The 21,576-nt window shown below is 40.1% G+C and overlaps 1 protein-coding gene across 1 annotated transcript; it reads left to right on the forward strand.

The window, feature by feature from the left end:
- Window positions 1–1,023: 1,023 nt before the first annotated feature.
- Window positions 1,024–21,370, forward strand: fip1l1a (FIP1 like 1a (S. cerevisiae)). Its single transcript, XM_029429605.1, has 13 exons — window positions 1,024–1,093; window positions 1,297–1,360; window positions 3,291–3,355; window positions 3,679–3,789; window positions 3,894–4,009; window positions 4,513–4,535; window positions 5,925–6,000; window positions 6,080–6,167; window positions 10,773–10,827; window positions 13,357–13,412; window positions 14,036–14,225; window positions 21,042–21,167; window positions 21,259–21,370. Exons 1-13 carry the CDS (start codon window positions 1,024–1,026, stop codon window positions 21,368–21,370), a joined length of 1,152 nt encoding a protein of 383 aa, XP_029285465.1.
- Window positions 21,371–21,576: the final 206 nt, after the last annotated feature.

Raw genomic sequence — 21,576 nt, forward strand, 5'->3', positions numbered from 1 at the left:
GCATCCAGAGAACGACTCGCATAAGATGCTAATGTTTCGGAGTTATCGATGAATTCCGAGTCATTTCATTTAAATAATTATTGTTGGCATGACATTTGACATGTGTTGCCAACGCACAATTACTAATATGAAAGACACTGAATAAAATCAACAATATTAGTTACTACAATAAGATAGATAATTAAATAAGTAGGGTAAATAAAAAAAAACAATTATTCATATATAAATATATATGTCATTTTTATTTTTTTCAAATTTATGAAGTTAGTATTGCTACAATTTCAATGTGACTTAACAATGCAAGATAAACAAAAACAATGCAAGTGCTATGTTATCTACTGATAATAACATAAATAGATGATAGTGGGGATAATACATGATATTTGAAATTCTATAAATAGCAAAAGGAAATCTACTGATAATAAAATAAAATTAAGAGATGTTAAAATAAAATAAAGAAATGTTAATAGAATAGAATAAACAGATATTAGTCTATGAATAACAACTTTATTTTATAAAAAGGGAAAGGGGAGAGTAAGTAGAATATGGTAAGCAAGTAGGCTGCTTTTATTAATTTCTATATATCTCTATACTGGTTGTCTGTTTTTTGGGAGGAAGTGACATATTTAGCAGCCAACACTTTCTTTCTTTTCTCCCTTTCTGTCTGACAGAATGCGGCATGTTTTATTTTATTTTGGAAAAGATTTCTCCCTAATATTTAAGCACCGTCTCTAGAATGCACTGCCATTACGAGCAACGACATTTCATGACGGAAAATTAAAAAAATACAAAATATGTCTTTGATATAAACGGTTATAAACGGATATAAATCTAATTGCAGTTGATCAACACAACGGCTGGGGTCTTCTTTAAATGTCTCCATAGCAACTGTCAATTATACCGACACGGATACGACCAGACTGGCTAATTATCAGACATTCCTGTTTTCCACGAAGTTTATAGATAGTTTTTTTTTTTAATCTAGTGTATATTTGTTAAAATTGACCTGTTTTTGTGTAAGAAATGTCTTCATCGGAGTCAGATGCCTCCGACAGCAGTGTCAGCGAAGATGACGATGGAAAACTATATCAATGTAGCGTATATAAGTGTAAACAGACCAACTGTTAATGCATGTTAGCTAATGTATTTGTTCCTCTTCCACATGAATAATGTTATGATCATTGCTTATGGCTATTATATGTGGCCCGGTGAATGTAGCACACCATACGGAAGTTAAAGTGTCAAATCAGGCCACTAACGTTGACTTAAAGTTTGTCATGTGTGCGTGTGTTTCAGTGATTTTTGACCTGATCGCGACAGATGACAAGGAGGAAAAAGAGGAGGTTCAAATCCCATCCAGGTTTGTATTATACTGTCTGTTATATTTAGGCATATGGCCACACTGTATTTGCTACACTGTATTTAGAAAGTAACTAGTTACTTTGCAGATTCAGATTAATAATACAAATTTATTGAACAGTTAAATCAGAAGGTATGTGATAAAGTATAAACAGTTGTTGAAATTAGCTCTACCTTTACCAGTTTCAACATTTAAGCCATATTATAATCCGAAAATATTATGTATATTATTCTGAAATGGACTATTTTGCATAATGAAATCTTTTCATACTTTCTGTATATTGTAATGTAATTTTTTTCTTTACTTTTACCCCATGACCCCACGCACTGACTCTGGTCACAGATTGTTCAGGCGTTTCAAGCGAGAGAGCGAGTGAATGTTCTGGCCTTTTTTATGCCTTGTAACAGAGGATTTCAGAGTTTGTTACTATGATAGTTATTCACTTTAAATATGAATAGATTTCTATACATTTGAATACAGCCACTATTTTCTTTCCATAAGCATGTGAAAGTAGCCTTTGAGGGACAGCTGCTCACTTAATTCTAATTATAATACCTCTTTTACTTTGAACTAAGATTAGGAAAGAATTTAAAGCACACAGGTTAGACAGGCCATTAGTGACAGTTAGTTGAGTGAACTGTCCTTTCATGCTTAAAATTACAACTGAACCAAGCATTACAGCAATGAAGCATTCAGTTATAATACACTTTTCACAGTACGATAATGACAGTGATCATTATAGTTGCACAATAAGTGTGTGACGGCACCGTGTGTGCTGCCGGAAATGTGCAGCCAGTCATGTGCAACATTAAGAAGTATTTGGATGCTCATTAAATCTCCTGCCAGGCCAGGAGTGGTTATTTGTGAGCTGGGAAATGTGGATGTAGGAAATCACACAACTGATTATATCAGTGGTCTGCATTCTCCAGCCTTTTTGCCTTAGAGTAAATGGGGCATAACCTGGCAATTACAGTAAGTTACTGTTATGTACAAAGATTTAACAATAGTCTTTATTGTTTGTTTGTGTGAGTTCTGTCTTTTTTTATTTGTCGCCTAAATTAAAAAATGTAAGTAAAATATTTAAAAGTGTCTTTGTTTTTGAATACACTTAATTAAAGCCCTGATGCCCGATAGTTAAAATGACCCAAGGATCCAAACAAAACTTGAACAGTTCTGGATAATTGTATTTGAAAAGTTAAGATTACATATAGTCATAATTGGTATTTTCCATCTCTATATTAAAGAAAATGTGTTTTTAAAGGTGTTTGCCTTTGAGCCACAAAGTAACTGGCTGTGGAACCGATGTTTTAAATAATTACATAATAAAATTCTCTAAAGTATCTGTGAAAGTGGACACTGGTCGTGACAAGAATAATCTAAGTAAAGCACTCTAAAACTGAACAATAGCTAGACTCACTGTATAATTCAATCTCCGACTCTCATTATAATCTACTGTGCACATTATTTTTTACTTTACTTTTGAATATGATTACTATTTGCACGTGCTTCTTTTGTTTTATGGGGGTAATTGGGAAGCTGTCAAAGATGCTGAAGAAAGTGACAATGACAGTGCTGATGAATGCAGTGATGTTTGTGTAACCATGCAGCCATGCATATGAGAGGTGTAACTGTTTACGTTCCATCTTCTGACAAAATAATGTAGAATTCTTCAGCCTTTTATTGGGTTTTGTTTGCCTGATGGGTATAATATGAATGTACATCATTAGTCAGGAACCCACTGCTATCAAAATGTAGCTTTGAGATATTTTCATTGTTTTGTTTTGTGATATATTAGTCTATTATAGCGGAGGTGCCCTTTGAAATTAGGTTATTAGCGCTCAACCCTGACAACAGTGTTTCCCAGTGTTCGAGTTAATGTCACGATGTTGGAGATAAACGTGTCGATAAAGTTCTCGCCTCTTGTTTTCAGCTCTGGACACACACTTGTGCATCTGGAATTTGCTGCTGAAGGAAGGGTGCTACCACATGCAGTTGGTAAGTAGGTGCCCCTCTGGCACACCTTATAGGGACTTTATATTTCATCTATTCATTCATTGTTAAAAAATATACTTCTCGCCTAGCCTAATTTTGACTGTTCAGATGACGCAGGGAATATTTTACCTTTAAAAAATGGACTTCTGCACATTCCTAACATCTTTAGTATTAGTTGACCTCTTCACTATGATGAGCAAATTGGATGTTTTCTTTATGCTGTCAGATAGTCTGTGGCTAATGAATAAATAATAACCTTTCTAAGTCCTTAGTGATTGTGAGTTGTCTGTTTCAGAACCGCTTGAACCCTGTCAAATGTTTTACAGCTAATAATGATACAAAGGGACTAGGCATGGATGCGTTGGACAATATCCAAGAAATCCCAAAACTGAAGGGGAAAGCCGAGTTTTCAGAGGAAAAGCCCTGGAGGTCAGCTGGTAAGTTGTGCTGGTCTTTGTAGGTTGCTCTTTCCATGGTGTTCTCTAACTTGTTTTAATACTGTTGTTGTTGTTCATAACTATTTAGTGTTTCGCTTATTTAGGTGCTCACGTCTCAGATTACTTTAACTATGGTTTTGATGAAGAAAGCTGGAACACATACTGCAAGAAACATGTGGAAGTCGGTGCAGCTGCTAGAAAACTAAGCGCTAAAAGCCAGGTAAATCAAGATATTACTGATACTGATGAGGGAGAGCATAATCTCACATAACTCACATACACATAAATCACAACAGATACTATTGTTTTTGGTTTCATTTGAAGTAGAATAATGAGCAGATTAGAAAGCAGAGGAGTGTGAAATTGTTGTCATTCCACTCAGGTCCTGAAGGGGCACACTAGTCAGAAAAAAAAGGAGTCTTGTTCTACTTATCCCTCCTCAGGCAGCCCAGCTTCCAGGTTGGTAACATATCTTGTACTGTTTGTGTGTGTCCTCAATGCTTCAGCCTGTATCCCTTCCTCACTATGACTCCGAGCTCAGAGCCTGGAGAAGCTGGCCGCTGTTTTTTTTTTTTTCCCTGTTTGTTTGTGCCACAACAACTCTTATCAGCCTGGTGCCATCTGTTCTCTCTGATCCTAAGATGGGCTCAGCATATTAGGGTTGTATTGGCAAGGGATCCCAAAGTGTTGAGGTAAACAGAGACTAATGTTCATCTGTTAAAGGCTGAAGTGAAATTTCATAGAAGGTATGTTGACACACACTATGAAGGGATTTATTTTTTCTCCATATAATTGATTTAGAGCTTCATGATGAACAATATTTGACATATATATAATATTTGAGACCTTCTTTCACTTTTTTTTTTAAACGTATTACTTTATTCAGCTCTGTGTTGCCAAATGGCTCTGTTCCTTCAGTGCTGTGCATGCGTACTGTCCTCTTCACGAAATGTTGAACACCAGAGCTGGCTGAAGCCTGTGGGAGACATGGCTTTTAGGCCCACCATGCTTTACAGCCCAGTTACAGTCTTCCATTATGTATGTATACACTCATGAGCAGCAGATGCTTGTCATGTTAGTAAATAGCATTGTGGGTTTTGTTTTTATGGACCTGGTGCTTTTTGCTCATACACAACAGCATCTTATCCCTGACTACCTCCCATTTAGTTTAATGGTTGTCTGGCCACTTATCCCTTGATGATGCTCTCCTCCGTTTGCAAGGCTGCCGCTCAGGTGAGGTCGCGTGGATCTGAACGCTATGTGGCGTCACGTATCTCCCTGTTCCTGAGTGAAAGAACCAGGAAGTCATACTACAGCATGACAGAGACAAATACACACGCTCTATTATGTAGTTTGTGATGTGTTCAATGAGGCTTTGATACAGCAGCCGTTTCATTCTCTCAGAGTCTAAGAAATGTGAAGCTCTTGTTGTATCTGTGTGTGATGTTCTGCACTGATAATGCCAACCACGCACTATATCTGTACTCTGAGATTCGGTAACAATATCCCCCTTATTTTAAATTCATGTTGTATCTGCATTTAAAAGAAAGCGTGTGTTCTCTCCCTACAAAGCTTTTGGGTTCAAAAATGTATTTGGTGTGCATTACAAAGCTGAAGCAAGCAGAAGAGACACTAAGGAGCTCCTAGCACTTCCCTATTGAGCAGCCATTAGATGTAGTTGTTATTCCTGTTTTGTTCTGTATGTTTTTCCTCTGCTGATGATTAAGTCCTAGTGACAGAAAGGGGTTATTGTCCCATCTGTGTGTGTGTGTGTGTGTGTGTGTGTGTGTGTGTGTGTGTGTGTGTGTGTGTGTGTGTGTGTGTGTGTGTGTGTGTTTGGATGCTTGATGGGCGTGGGGGGGGTGGGGGGGTTTAGGACTGTAAAGGGCTGTTTTGTGAAGAAGGCGAGATGACCCAGATAAGGAGGTTTAATGCGTTAATGGACTGGCATTGGGTTTTGGTCGGGACATGGGGAGTGAGATTACGACAAAGTCCTGTTTTTAATAATGTTATATAAGTGTATATCAAAAAGTGAATATGAAAAATGACTTTATCTTTAAGAACAGCTCACTTGCTATTATTGGCACTGTATCAACATTTTTGCAAGGGTGTGATGTAGTTGTTTGTATCAACAGACTGCCAAGTGATACCAAAGATGTGATTAGAGAACGACCTGGATCCAGCCGCAGAGTGAAAGGACGCAATTCTCAGGTAGTGTGTGTTTGTGTGTGAGTGAGAAACAAAGACACATTCACTGAATCTTTTAATACCTACTATGTTTACATTGCAGATGGCTCCTGAGACGTCCACCAAGGCAGATAGATTTACTTCTTATCCATACAACTTCACCTCCCTCTTTGCATATATCAGTCCACCACGTAAGTCCTCCCGCTACTGGGGTAAAACAACACACTTATTTATATGCACGCTCAATCACATTATCCCTAGATTTATAAGAAAACATCCTTGCATATTGCCTTTTCAGATCTGACGATTATGAACAGATGAGTTGTCTTTTAAGAAGCCGGGGATGTAGATTTAAGTGGAACATGGTGATTTCAGGTGGAAGGGGCCCCATTAGAACCCCCCGTGGGCCACATCGTGCACCATGCAGCTGCACAAATGACTAATGGCGATCGGACCATGTGTATTTGTGAAGCTTCAACACGTGTCATAATAAATAATCCTGTGGAGTTGAAGGACAGAGGTCAACAGTCTGTGCATGTCTGTGTGTGTGCGTGTACGCATTTGAAGACAGTGTATGGATATATTACTTCCTGTAGGCAGGTGCCTGTAGTGCCATCCAGGTGCTGTCAGTTTTTGAACTTCCTCTTGGTCTTTGTAGTGAATCAGATAGAAATCCAAGAAGGTTTCTTGGCCTAAGCACACAGCCACATGCCATATCTTCATCTTCAAAGGTTCCAAAATAGATGCGCCGAGTTAGGCCCCCTTCTTACCCCTTCTTACCCCTCACACACCCCCTGTGAGCCCCACACTGCCTGGTGAACCCGTGCCAGAGCTGCTAATACAACCAAAATATCCAACATCCTGCCGACTGCAGCTTTGAACAGTCAACTCCAGCTTTGAAGTGTATTTGCGTGGCTTTTATCTCGGCCACTCCCCTTTCTTTAAGTTATAGTCCTGGCCTGCTTTTGTAATGCAAATGTGTGTTACATGATAAAAATAGCTCTCGGTAAAAAATAAAAAGAGCTGGGCCAGCATATTGTTGCACGAGAAATGTGCTGAACAGACCTACCATAGGGAATAGAGCAGAGGGAAAGAAGGGGTTGCTTTTTCCTTTCCTTTATTTTTTTGTTTGCTTTTCATTAAGGTGACATTAGATGCCAAGTGTGTTTGATCTGAGCAGATTTTGGAAGTGGAACTGTGTCATTGCAGGGTTGTTCTTATGTCATCTGTCAGTGCAGCACAGCGCAGAGCCAAGGTGAGGCTGACTGCTGCTCTGTGCTGCAGCTAATGCTTCCTACAGCCGGTTAGTGGGTCACTACAGTCAGTGTAGCAACACAGCTTGTATGTGAGTGTCCTTACATTTGGCACTGATACATTGACTGAAGATCATAGCCGAGCAGATGTGCAGTTATTTCTCAATTGACCATACCATTACCAGATGCCCTCAGGTCAGAGTTATTGATGAGAACTACTGACCTTTTATCATTTGAATCAAAATGAGGAATATCAGCACCCACATAACATGTTCAAATACCAATAAGACTCATGCTTTTTCATCATTTCCAAGAAAACAGTGACATTAAAGGTCCGCGCCCAGTGCTGATTGTGAGGCTTGCAGTTGAGAACGCCAGCTGTTTGACAAGCGGCTAATGGCTCTGCTCTTTACAGGCCGCAGGGCAACGAAAGGTCACTGCAAGAGGAATTGTTCACTTCTGTCAATGTGGATTGCTGAGTCTCAGAGTGCGGGAGGCAGTAGCCTTTACCTAAGCAAAGAAAACTCAGACCTGTGCTGTAGTGCAGAACGGCAGCATGTGGTTCGATGTGAAATATCAACTTAATCTAAAACCCTCCAGCCTGTAGCTCTGTGAAACATTAGCATTAGCGAGAAAGCCACGCAAGCAAAATCGGTGGCAATTAGCCCTCAGCCATTAGCTCTCTCATATGCTGCCAAGCATGGAACTCCAGCCCTCATCAAACACTCACTTGAGATCTCCACAGGTAGAAACAATTACTCACTCACACTAACATTGATGGCATGTGTGTTTGCGAGTTGGTGTTTACTGTGAGTGTATGTGTGTCTATATGTGTATGCAGTACGCACTACATAGCATTTATTGACCTTTCTTGGAAATTGAAATGTCTTGGAGCATACAGTATATTGGAGTTTGAATCACTTTCTAACACATACTTCTTGTATTTTCCACATAGTAATTGATTTTATATATTCTTGGTGTCTCATTTAATGACTTTGTTGTAAGGAATCCTTATCTCGGGTGTTTGTTGGCATGCAGAACACAGATCCTGATTAACTACCATTGTCTTCTGGTTAGTTCTCTTGAAAAGAATTGCCTGAATCCAGCCTTCGGCACTACACTGCAGGTCTTTCTTTTGCAGACTGATGGAAGTGTGTGTGTGTGTGTGTGTGTGTGTGTGTGTGTGTGTGTGCGTGTGTGTGCGTGTGTGTGTGTGTGTGTGTGTGTGTGTGTGTGTGTGTGTGTGTGTGTGTTTGTGTTTGTGTTTGTGTGTGTGTGCACGTCTTCCCTTGGGTGTCCAAGTGTCTGAAGTATCAAAGGCCTTGCTGGGTCAGTCTTCCATAGAGAGCAGTTGAGGCCTCTCAACTCTGTGGGACTTGTATTTGAAAGGAAAGGAAGATGTTCTACATTTCACTTACAAAGCAGGGGAGCCCTGTGCTCATTTTTTCATATTCAAGCTTGAACTTCCAACACTTATTATTATTCTTCCTCCTGTTTCAACCATTTTTTATGTTCTGTATTCCGTTGAAAACTGCTCTGAGCCACTCTCACGTTAGGGGTCTTTGTGGAAAAAAGAATGGGATGGTATCCAGATGTGAATGTGTGTTTTTGCCTTGGCTCTTCAAAGGACTCTCTATATGTGTGTGAATGCATGAGAATGTGTACTCATTGCAGCCTAAGTATGTGGTTCAGAACTGATTGTGTTGCTTGGTCATGTAAAATTTGAGAATTATTGCAAGTGGGACCATTAACTGTGCACCCAAGCGTTGGACTTTTCCGCTTTTATTGATGGAGGAAAAGGAAAGTAGGACTCGTCACATTTTGTTGCCCTGACATTTAGATGTTGATCTAATTTCTCTACCTTAAAAGGAGTAGAACCATAAATTATTATGTTATGTTGTTGGTAATGAGGGATGTTTTTGAATTTGTGGCTTTTGTTCCTGTTATGTTCCATTTATTAATGCTGACACATTGATCTTCCCACTCTTAGTGTCTTCCTAATATTTCATTAGACATCAACATAATTATTTTTTCTTTGTTGGACGGGATTCGGCTAACTTTTGCCAAGTTGTGGCTTTTGTCTGTTATGTATCATGTTAACTGTGTTCTCTCTCTCTCTCTCTCTCTCTCTCTCTCTCTCTCTCTCTCTCTCTCTCTCTCTCTCTCTCTCTCTCTCTCTCTCTTCTAAAATGCATTTAGTTTGGACTTCTCTAAATGAAGTTAGTCATTAAAGTGAAAGGAAATAAGGAAACCTTAGTGTTATGAAAACATCTGATTAGATTTTGTGCATTGAGAACAACATATGTTCTAAATTTGCAACAAGGCCAGGTTGCTTTTTCTTTTGCTTACAGATTATACTACAAGTAATTTAAGCACACAGTACGTAACATTATTATCCCTTATGAAGTTAAATACCTCAGCATAATCGCTTATTAAACCCAGTCTCTGTATTACTGTGCCAACGCCTGAACTGTGTTTTTGCTCAAACTGCTTCCTTAATATTGTGAAGCAAAGGCAGAAATACTGTTAGCGAGCTTGAACAAGTAGTAATACTTAAATGTCTCTCTCCCCAGGTTAACAGTGGAGTTGGCAGTGAAAATGACTGCATTGCCTTAGGAATTTGACATTTCAAATTGGGGAGAAAACCAGGGCAAAAAAAAAAAAGATTTCAATGAGGCATACACTGTGTTATTGTATTTTCATTGCAGTAGAATTGAAGGGGGGTTACTCTGTCTGCTTGTCTCAGACTTTGCCCGCCATAGACAACAGAGCTTTACCTTGCTTAGGTGTAGTAGAGCATCTGACCAAGTCTGCCACAGTCCATCCAATAACACTCCTCACATATATGATGGTGGTTACACAGTATCGTTTGCCAATTTCACAAACATAAGGTAAAGAAAAAACGATTAACCATTTTTCAGGTTGAACCACAAGTTGTTCAAAGAAAAAGTATAGATGGAAGACACAAATTAATCTTAGATTATGTTATGACTCGGACACAGGGAAGGAAGACTCAAACGCACGACTCCAGACACAAGTGTAAAAAAGAAACAATACTTTACTTCAATAAATCAAAATATCAACTCAAAACGCTCAGTAGGAGGATATTCAAACATCTCTGAAAAAACACACTTCTTGGAACACTGGTACTTGCACATGATATGACCAGACGAACTGGCACAAGACAAGGGGAAACAGGACAATTTATACAAGAGGTGGAAACAATCAGGGGCGGGGCAGACGCTGACGATGGCGGGAAACCACACAAAGACAGGAAGTAAAGGGATCTGGGTTGAGAAACAAGAGGTAGGTACAAAATAAAACAGGAAGTGACAAGACAACATGAAAAACTCAACAAACTCGACGAGACATGACAGATTAATAGTCTCTTTTTTTAAGATATGAAGTTTTTACCTCAATGGTTGGAGAAGGTTTTCATTTTCAGGTTGGGGAGTATTCACGCTATTTAAAATCCTAAAATAATTTAATATCAAATGTAAACCTGGTCACACAAGTCATGGCCTTGTCTTCTTCTCCACGCAGCTTATCTTTACCGATCAGGACCCCCTCCTCGCTCCTCTTTTGCTACTTTGTACAGGTGAGTCCCTGAATGTGTCTTCTATGTGTGCTTGCTACCACAGAGTCTGTATGTAGGTCTGTGCAGTTGAGATGGGGATTTGTCAGGGAAACAGCACACTGATCGCTCTTCAGGGAGGTGTGACTCATGTGCAGCCACGGGAAAGAAGCAAATTCAGCAAAAATGTGTGAAGAAAAGAAAAACATTAGTCCGAAAGTGGACTGGAGATCATTAATAAAAGCTACATTAGTGCTGAACATTTAAAACAGAATAATTGCTGTTGGAAGCAGTTCTCTAATTTCGGAGGCAGACCTAGTGGCTCCCTTTTTGACACCAAAGGACAACCCGTGTTTAGGTTTTCTGACACTACTGCTTCTCATTCTGAGCTACATCAGTTTTTATTACTGTACTCTGTTGCTGATCTTGCAGCTGGACCAATGTCCAAATAAGGTAGAAAGCAAGACAGCAACCTTGTTTGTGCCTGTTTATCAGTATCCAAGGCATCCCCCACTCCCTTCTTCTGATCTATGCCACAATCTGTCTGAAAACTCCAACATTTCAGCTCTAATTTACACTACTTAGATCACAAGTGGGCCATGTTGTACCCTAGGCACTCCTGCATTTTCTTGCAAGGCCCTAAATGCAGCTCCACTCAGGTTTTGTTTGCCGCTGAGCTTGTTTCTCTTGGATGTTGTCTATATCCAGCCTGTCTCATTCCATCTCTCTGTTTATCTCTCTAGCTTCCTGTCCCTTCATCTTTTTTCTCTTTTCTCTTTTCTCATTCCTAATCTTTCCCTTTTCTCCTAATTTGCTGTGCCTGTGTGTGCATGAATTCACTCTGTGCTCTGTCCTAAAGGATAGTGTTTTTTTTCACATCTCAATCCATCTGCCAAATTCTCACATCCTTCAGGGACTTAATGTTCCTATGAACTCTGCCAGCCATCTCCCGTACGCTTTATGAATAATTTCCTTTTTAACTGTTCTACACATGTGTAGTGTCTAACTCACATAGTGCCAGCTTCACTGTTGCTGCTCAGCCTTTCCCTTGAGGATATTAGGAACAGCAGGTATTCCTGGCATGATCTGGGCCCTGGCTCCCCATGCTGTGTGCAGAGCCAAGGGCCCACAGGGCTCCCGACGTCCATATTTAGTATTTGAAGAAGAGTTGTGTTAATTTCGCAATGATATGTCTTTATAGGGAGATTAGTAGCATCATGCTGCTACTAAACAGTAATGTCTTTTACATTCTCAGTCTAAATTTAACGTATTTGGCAAATCAAAATAAAAATTAGTGCATTTTCAATGGAGCATAACTAAAAAAATGGCAGAAGCAGACATTCACTCAACAGTCTGGAACTGCAGCACAATGTTGGAAAAGACAAAACAGAAACATATTGATATTCAGCTGACTTGTATCATGATTAATTTGGTTGTGTTCTTTGATTGAAATCTGGCTGTGTTATTAAATTTTCTTGAAATGGTCAAATTAATTTTTCCATAAAATAGCCTTATATAACAGAAGATAGTAACATCTAGATCACTAGCGTAACATGGATTTAAAGAATAGATATGGTATCTATTCTTTAATCATTATGTGATTGTGATGCAGCAACTGGACCAGAGTCCTCTCTTCACCTAATAATAAGTGTTATTGACCATTAAAGGATCTTGTGGTGCATTTTAGTTTAATTTAAAACCATCAGTGTTTATGTTGATGAAACACAGAGACCACAAAGGGAGAGTTGTGAGCACTGAGTAGTGCAGATTGCTGAGATGAACCATTAAGCATACAGTTATTATGCCCCTGTTAGGACCCTGCCAGCAGCCACATGCTCACTCACCCAGACTCACGCTTCCATTCACTCATTCCGTCACGCTTCCATTCACTCAGTCCGTCTCCATTCACAAACACGCCTCTCTACATCTCGATGTCTATGTTATGGCAAAAATATAAATTGTAGAGAAAGAAAACTGGCCGGGTCAGTGCTGACGAGGGAATGATGTACCTGCTTACTACGGGATTCATGGTGCAGTGTGTTTGGAAACAGTCCCGTTGGATGAGCTTCATACACACCTTCAGCTCACTCAGAAGTTTTCAGTTGGAAGCGGATGTGTTTCTGGACCACGTGGACGGGCAGAAGATCCAGATAGTAAAGTGCCCTCCATCCATTCCTTATGGGTTGGCGAGCACTCAATGCACTTTGACAATGAGCCAGTCACTTCAAAAACTTAGATAACACAGCTGTGCATTTAAAAAAGCACTTTGATCACTGATGCAGACCAGTCCAATCTTTTTTTTCATTCATTGATTCATCTGTATATTTATTAGCTCAATCTGTTCGTAAGTATTATATTATATATATTCTGCCAGGAATAGATATTAAAGAAGGAGATTGAAAATTACAATACAATGTTGACTTCAGATATCACCATAAGAAGAACAAACAGCAATATTTCAACAAAAATGTGTATGCTGCAAACTAGGATGTGCAGTAATGAAGAGATTTTATGTGAGACTTGTGACTCTTTACTTTTTGTTTTCATTTTCAGTAGGTACTCTAAATGCTTTGATGACCCCTCAACTTCACGGCACCCATGTTCTTCAGGTACATATGTCTTCGTCTATAGAAGTCCAGACTGCATGATGTTGCATATTAAGGACTTCAGTCTATTAACAGTACTGCACATATCAATCCAGATCGAAGATGAGTGTTGCTTCTGTCTTTACCGTGTTAATGGATTGGTGGAGTTTGTCGCTCTGGGAATTTCTACACTTCATGCTCAACTGTCTTTGAATACTGATACAATTCAATATGTCAATAAATGTATATGCCCTTGAGACCTACAAGCCTTTTAAACAGATCAATGTACATTTACAGCCTTTTGAATGTTTGCTTTGATTGTTTTCAGTACAGCTTTTTTATATATTTTCTTTTGGTACCTGCTCTATATACTCTGTTTCAACATCCAATGAGTTTATATCCTAAATATAAAATAATGTTACTGTTGAAGTGTTGCCATTAGAGGTTAGTTAGTCATATCTAGGTATTGTTTTTGAAGAACTTTGAAGAACTCTTGTACAGAACTGGCAGGCGCTGCTCTGAACACAGTGATTTTGTGAATGCTCAGTTTATACATTGAGGAAATGAGAACAGATGCAGTTCCTGGCTACTTCTGTTTTTGGTCCTCTCCCATCAGCTGTCTGGCCCGGCTCTGTTCTTTCTCTCAGGTGTATCATCCTTAATCCCAAGAAAGATGGCCTACAACGCTGGAGTGATTGACAGTGCCAAGTCCTGGCAACGCTACATGCGGCAGGAAGAGTATGACAAGGACAGAGACAGATCCAGGGAGCATGGCCACGATAAAGGCAGTAGCAGAGGCAGAGATAGAGAGAGGGAGAGATGTTCCTCTTCACACAGGTGGGCCTCAGTGACTTGAAGTTATAAATAGTCATCTTCAAATGACCCTAGGTAAGTTTAATTTAATTTAGTTTCCCTTTTGTATATCATGTTTATCAAGCACAAGACGCAGTGCGCCCTCTTCCCTCGCGCGTCCCTACTTTTACTCTTCTTGGGTGCCTTTGTAGTGGAGAAATGCAAATGTCTGCTGGCCTTCTGGATTGAGCGACATATCGAATATTGGTTCTGGTCCAGATATCCAGTCTGTTTTGGGCTCCTTCAATATGTGCGCATTTGCTGCCAGCCTATCTTTGTCTCTACCACACGTACATGTGTGAACAGCAAGATTTGCGGAGTAGGGTGATTGAAAACTTCAAAGGGAAGACAAAAGCAGAACAAAGAACGAGGAGGAAGAAACGATAAGTCTGTTTGCCAGGTGAGACAGGAGTGCAGAGTGTGGTGGGTGATATTTCCGCATTGCTCTACACTTGTATGTGATGTGAGTTTCTGTAGGAGTTTGCAAAATACTGACTGAAGTGGCAGAGAACCAAAGCTCTGAAGACATGTGGACGGGATTTGAAAAATATTTGCCTTGTTCTAATTTTATAGTTTCAAGATGACGTTTAATTTCGACTGTATCTTAAGATGTAACCCTATATGAGTTTTGTATGGCATTGTACAATCACATGCTAGACTATTCGGAAATCAAGATAATTGCCAGGCCGGGATAAATTATTGCCATATTTTTTTTATTCTGGTGCTGTGAGACATTGTAGATGAAGGAATAACTGGCTGTATTTGCCAGCTTCGGCAAGGAAATTATTTTGATCATGCTCCTCTGCATGGAGCTCGAGTCGTTCCTCCCTGTGGCTCACGGATTATAAAACCCAATCTGATATCCACTCCAAATTTCACATAGTTCCCTACTACCCTACAGTGTGACAGCCACAGTGCCACACCGTATGTGTACTCAAACACTCATGATCACATGCATGCACAAGCTAAATCCTGCCCTACATTTTCTATGCACATTCAGTGTTGACTGTTGGACAGATGTATATTTAATTATTATCTACTCAGGCAGCTGCCAACTATAATACACACGGGCACATCTTTCCTCCCTCTCACATAGTCCTCAGCTGACCTAAGGCTCACTAAAACATGCACATGTTAGGTATCAGGGACACTCTGGCCAATGTCCTTGGTACTCAGGTATTAGATTGTGACTGCCTATTTCCCCTAAAAGACAAATGCAGTACAGCAGAAATTTGGACTAATTTCTCAGTCTGTGTCGGTGCTTGCAAAAGCTGTAATGCAGTTGATAACAAAGAATTCCTGTGTCAGCTTTACTGTTACTGAACTTGCTTGGAAATAAGTGCAAAATAACAAAAATGACAAACTCAAGTATCTCTTTCTGTACTGTGTCAGTTGAAATATCCTCATACGCCGTTCTGCTTTTCAGCACTTCTCCTACCTAAAGTGGTGAGCTTTTTCCTGGAGTATTTGAATGACTGGATTCAGGTTTGTATTTAAAGCTCAAAAACAGTCTTATGGGTCAAATGAGGGAAGTGGGACATGGGTACAGCTGCGAAGCTGTAGGCTAACTGCAGAAGACAGAAGTTTGGGAATCACATGTGTGTGACAGAGCCACAGCGAATGCACAGGAGATTTGAGTATTCACACCAATAGATTTGTTCTAATGTCACAGCCACAAAGGAATATTCCTGAGGCCCAGAGTGTGTGCTGCTCACACCTTCTGGGGCTCTGTTGATGTGTGTTGCCCCACATTCTAGTCACATGATCAGGCTTTACAATGCGCGTCACACACACGCTCACATGTACACGTTATGTGCTTTGGTTGACGACTCTGCTCGGAGCTATTTTTAGACTGGAACTGGAGGGATTCAATGTTAGTGTGTGTGTGTGTGTGTGTGTGTGTGTGTGTGTGTGTGTGTGTGTGTGTGTGTGTGTGTGTGTGTGTGTGTGTGTGTGTGTGTGTGTGTGTGTGTGTGATAGAGAGAGAGAGAGAAACAGATGGAGCCTTCCGTAGGTTTGTTTCCAGCCACCCTTATTGTTCATTGGCGAGGTCAGTGTGAGGGTGATATTGTGCATTTGGACCGCTGAAGCAGAATCTGTGCTTGGTAGCCCACATGTGCTGTTCTGAGTCACACACAGGCAGAGTGTGGCAGGGTATCAGCTACTGGTTATCAGCTGTGGTTGTGACCACATGCCTGGGATATACTGCCACCACTAATAGATTCCATGAGCTTAACACTCACATATATTTATCCAGTGGGTGATATACTGTGTGTTTCTGTCTCTTCCCCTGCGACCAACACCCTTTGGTCATTTGGTCAACACTGAGTGCAAATCACATCTCTGGAGGATAAACGTGGCTCTCATCTTTCCAACTGGCGCTGCTTCACACTCTGTCATCATCTCTTTCATGTGCACATGTGCACACAAGACAATGGCAGCACGCAATATCCACTTTTTGTCTTGGTCCATTTCTTACACGTGGCATCGCACACACGTTCAAAGAGACGTAAATCTAATTTAGATACCCTCCGGCTGTTTGATCATTGGTCGATAGAAAAGCTTGGAAGCAATAGCCAGTAAGTTCACTGCATAATAATTGTGTGAAGTCCCATTGTGATGAGGAAATTAAAATGATAATTGTCTTCCCGCTTAAAACTTCCCCTAAAAGCTTTGTTAGAAAATGCTGTAGGGCTTTCAGTGTGAACAAAGTGTTTAGCTGACTCTGAATATGGAACAGGAACTGGTAATTGACAAAAGGCAGTTGTAATACAATGCAATGAAACCAAATTAGAGCATTGCTAATTCAGAAAATCAAAAGCATGGCAATAACATTTTACAGCCTCAAACTAATTTGCAAAAGTCAACAATAACAGTCTTATTCAATTTGCATTCAGGAACAATAAAGTGATTCCCTTCCTTAGTGGAAAACATTTAGAGAGTTACATTTTCACAAGATTTATAAGCCCGTTTCTAAAAAGAATCCTCAATGCAACTTTGCTTTGATGCTTTTGATTTGGAGGACCAGCTCCCTTCCAGGTTTTGTTTTAGATTCAGGAGGCGTAGTGAAATCCAAATGGCCTCTTTCCTTCCAGCATAGGCAGTGAGGGGTAAAACCTGTCTTTTACTTCTTCTTATTTTCTTCAGATGCTTTTGTGCCTGGTGCCACTTTAATCCTGGCTTCAGGGTCTGACTTGGGGCCCTGTATGTTCTTCCACCAACATCTGTTTTTATTTTCTCTATACCCAACTTACTTAGCCCTTAATGTGACATACTTTTTGTCTTTCTGACTCAACTTCATGCATGAAACGAGCTGATCTCGGGGTCTGTACCTAATCAATTTGAATGCTCCTTCTACACGCTACGTTCTGTCTTTATTTATTAAACATACAGCAACAGCAATCCTTTTCTTACCTTTTATAGTCATCAATAGTTGCTCTTTAGTTCACTTTGTGTAGGGTAAAGCTCTCTTCCCAAGGGCACTGCACGCTGGTAATCTTTTACAAAACACCTTTGTTTCTCACACACTCAGCTGCAGTTTGTGCTTCTTTTCTTTGGTAGGTTTAAATTGACCCGAGCCCCCAATTTTGTTCAATTTTACACTCAACAAATGGAGTGGCTATCTGATTGGCTTCCTACAGAAATGTTGGCTTCTCAGTAGCATCTTTGTTGTGTCTGGAGCAAACCGATTGGCTTTGGTGTCTTTACACAATCATGGTTCCATCAATAACCTGATTAAATGGCCAAATCAAACAATCCAGCATTGTTCTTTCGTACAAACCCAGGTGGCTAGGCGGTCGCTGTCCAAAGCACTGAAACAAATGGGAAGTGCCTGAATCTTTTTTCTACACTAAGTGGTATTTACTGTGCTGTTGCGTTTGGACACATAGCGCCATAGGATGTGTCAGAGTTACTCAATAAGGTCACATAAGTAGAATCTACATATGAATTAGCTCTAATATGTAAATATCAAGCATGGTTATCACAGATTATAATAGTAGGTAGGAACAGGAGTGAGGAGATATAGGAAATACAAAATAAACTGGCTTATTGTTGACCCTAAAGTACTGCCATACCCTGGCACTGAAATATCAACATCTCCTGCTCCATGTGTCATTTGACGTTACACAGTTTCTATTTATTCTTAATTGTGCAAGTCATAAATTGTGTTTCATATCCGCAGTGTGGCTCACTGAATCATCTGGCTTTCTCAGTTAAATGACTGCAGAGATGGAGTGGACAAACTGACACCTTGGCAGGCTCAGGCATTTTATGAAACCTGTGATACTGCCCGACCCGACGGGCCTGGGCCCTGCTCATGAATACAATCATGAAATGTGAAAACAAATCCAGAGGCCCCCCCATAATATAATTTACTCCTTCTAACACTGTCTCCTTGGGAACTGTTTGACTGTGTTGTTGGCGGTTTGTGAGATGGTTGTTTCTGTGTTAGAGCTAATGGCTTTGAGCAAGAACAAATGTGAGCCTTGGGTCCTAATCCCCTCGGTTAACACAAGAGCCGTCTCCAAATATTGAATATATTTTGCTTTGTACTTGCAACACTTCTGCCCCTTAAGGCGCTCTCTCTCTCTTTTTTTGTGTTGAGCAAGTGAATGGTAATAATTACTCCAGCCATGTGTGAGCTGTTTGCCTTAGCAGTGCAGCATCTGTACTTTTCCTATAGACTTTATTGAGCAAGAAGATACTTTTATCGTGGCAGAGAGAAATGCATTCAGCCAGTGTGATGATTCTTAAAGGTCATGCTGATTATTTTAAAACTGCAAGCTGTTCCTAGGCGTCTTGTGTGGAGGGGAGTGTGAGAGAGAGAGAGAGAACATATTCTAAATGTATACACACGCTAGGAATTCTCCTTGGGCCGACATTAAGGTTTTCTCTTTCAACAATCTACAATGTCATCTGAATTCAGTGTATTCTGTAAGGGTCGTAACGACTCCTCTTCTATAACTGGAGCGCCTCCGACTTATTATGACCATCCAATCTGAATTAGCATCGGCTCCCACAAAGATGTGTGCACTGTGTGGTACTGTTTATTGAGAAGCGGCATACGAAAGACCATAAAGTGCTGCTTGCTTTGCATAAAACAACGCCAAGAACATGAGCCAACGCTAGTGTTGCTCTTGAAAACGGAGGAATATTATCTCTTGGAAAAATAAGCACGATTGAAAACTTGCTCACTTGTTTGCTTTGTATAAATTAGAGCTCTCTTCCCAAGGGGTACATCACACTGTTAATCTTTTACAAAACATGTTTGTTTCTCACACGGCTCATCTGCAGTTTCTGCTTATTTTCTTTTGTCGGTTTGAATTGACCGAGTCCCCAATTTAGTTTGATTTCACACTCACCCTCCTCAGGAAATACAAACTGATGTCTTTACACAATCATGGTTCCATCAATAACCTGATTAAATGGTAGTCAATTTGGCAAAATTAAACAATCCAATAGTGTTTCTCTTTACAAGCCGAGGTGGCTTGGTGGTCGCTGTCTAAAGAACTCAAACAAATGGTGTTGAGGGAAGATTAAACTGGATTTGGTGCCGACCTGTCACTGTCTTTCCACTGTCCCTGGTGAGACCAGGAGTAGGCATGGAGCCCTGTTTGTGACACTAAAATAAAGATTTAGCTTGATTCAAATCTTGCATGTTTGTATTTGGTCTCATCAATAAAATAAATAATGTGTTTCTTAACATATGTTTGGCTTCTGATGCACATTTAGAGAAGAATGCCTTACATGTTTCTAAGCGGGGTTGACTGTGCAGTTGCTTTTAGACACAGTGCGTCATGGGATGTATCACAGTTACCAAAAAAAGGTCACATTAGTAGAATCTACATATTAAATATTGGCTCCAATATGTAAATATCAAGCATGGTTATCAAAGCTTAATACATTGACATTGTTGTGAGGGAACCAGTTGTATGTTAGCTATAATCCCCATTATGTAGAAGCAGGCAAAGTGGAACTGACACGGCTATCTTCGTTGAGGTCATAAATATACAAACTAAAGGTTTACAGGCAGTAACTTAAATACAGTATTATAGGTTGAGAGTCTAGTAGTAGTGCTAACACGTAATTATGTTATGGTGAATCTCATTTCGGGAGGACACAGTGTTGCAGCCTCTGATTACTAGAGATGTCTCTCTGAAGGTTACACTGTAATGAATGCATCCTTTAAAGCAGGCAGCTACTGTAATGGGACACTACTGTATGCCAGTGGTGATTTTTCTCTTCTTCATGGCACTCCTCCCTGCTAAAAGTGATTTAAAATGAAGTATGATAATAGGTAAAACACGTTTTCTTTTGTGCTGTTCAAAAGGTCAAATTAGCTGAGCTTGATCTACAGTTTCAAATATGTACATTTGTGTTTTCAGAGGTCATATGAGGGAAGAAAAGGTGTGAAATAATGAGTGATCTGTCCTTTGGTCTCACAGGACTGCAGGTCCTAAAGTGAATAATAGATTTCTTAGAGGATACTGCAGCATGCCTGCTTGGCTTTAAGTGCATGCTGTGACACTAGTGTTGGGCTCTTTGTTACTCAAAGTCTAAGCCAGGGGGGAGGCTACAAAAGCTCAAACAGGCAGGCAGCAGGCACTGTGGTTAAGGTTTTGGTCCCTTGAGTTCTGACTTATCTCTCTCCCAGTGGAGAAGTGTAAAAAAGGCCAGCAGTCTCATTCCTGTGGGCTATGAGCTATGTTTTCTTTTGTATTTTTTCCAAATGAAAAAAGCCCCCAATTTCATCAAAAGAAAATGTAGAAATATACAATTTGCGTGTATGATATTTTTCAGCGGGGAAGAGCGAATGAGGCACAGGGACAATGCAGAGCGAAGGCACAAACGCCACATTTCTGACAGCTTCAGTGAGAAGCTCCAAGAGAGGAGTCACAGCGAAGGATTGAAAAAATCATCACGCAGGTCTTAACAGAGAAACACACACTCACATAGTCCTCGTGAAAAGTGAAAGATTATGTAATTATCATGTGATTGTCATCCATGTCCTCAACAGCAGCAGCAGCAGCAGCAGCAGCAGCAGCAGCCGCCGCCGCAAGAGTAGGCGGGACGGTGGTGAGGACAGAGACAGTCAGAGTAGAGACAAAAGCAAAAAGGACAAGAAATAGGAAGGACAATTCAAATCTGACTAACTTTCAGTCCCTCAATCTGTTCAAGGAGAAGAACTTCCCTGTGGCATTTTACTGTATGTTTCATCAGAAATTGTGCATTTTATTAGAATTGCATTAGAGAAGTTTAAGATCATTTTATGTATGTATTGTATGCAACATGTTTACGTTGCGTCAGCGTTTAGCGTTGTTTTTGTTGAGTTGAA

This window comes from Cottoperca gobio, chromosome 4, assembly GCF_900634415.1.
Source record: "Cottoperca gobio chromosome 4, fCotGob3.1, whole genome shotgun sequence".
NCBI classification, from domain to species: Eukaryota; Metazoa; Chordata; class Actinopteri; order Perciformes; family Bovichtidae; genus Cottoperca; species Cottoperca gobio.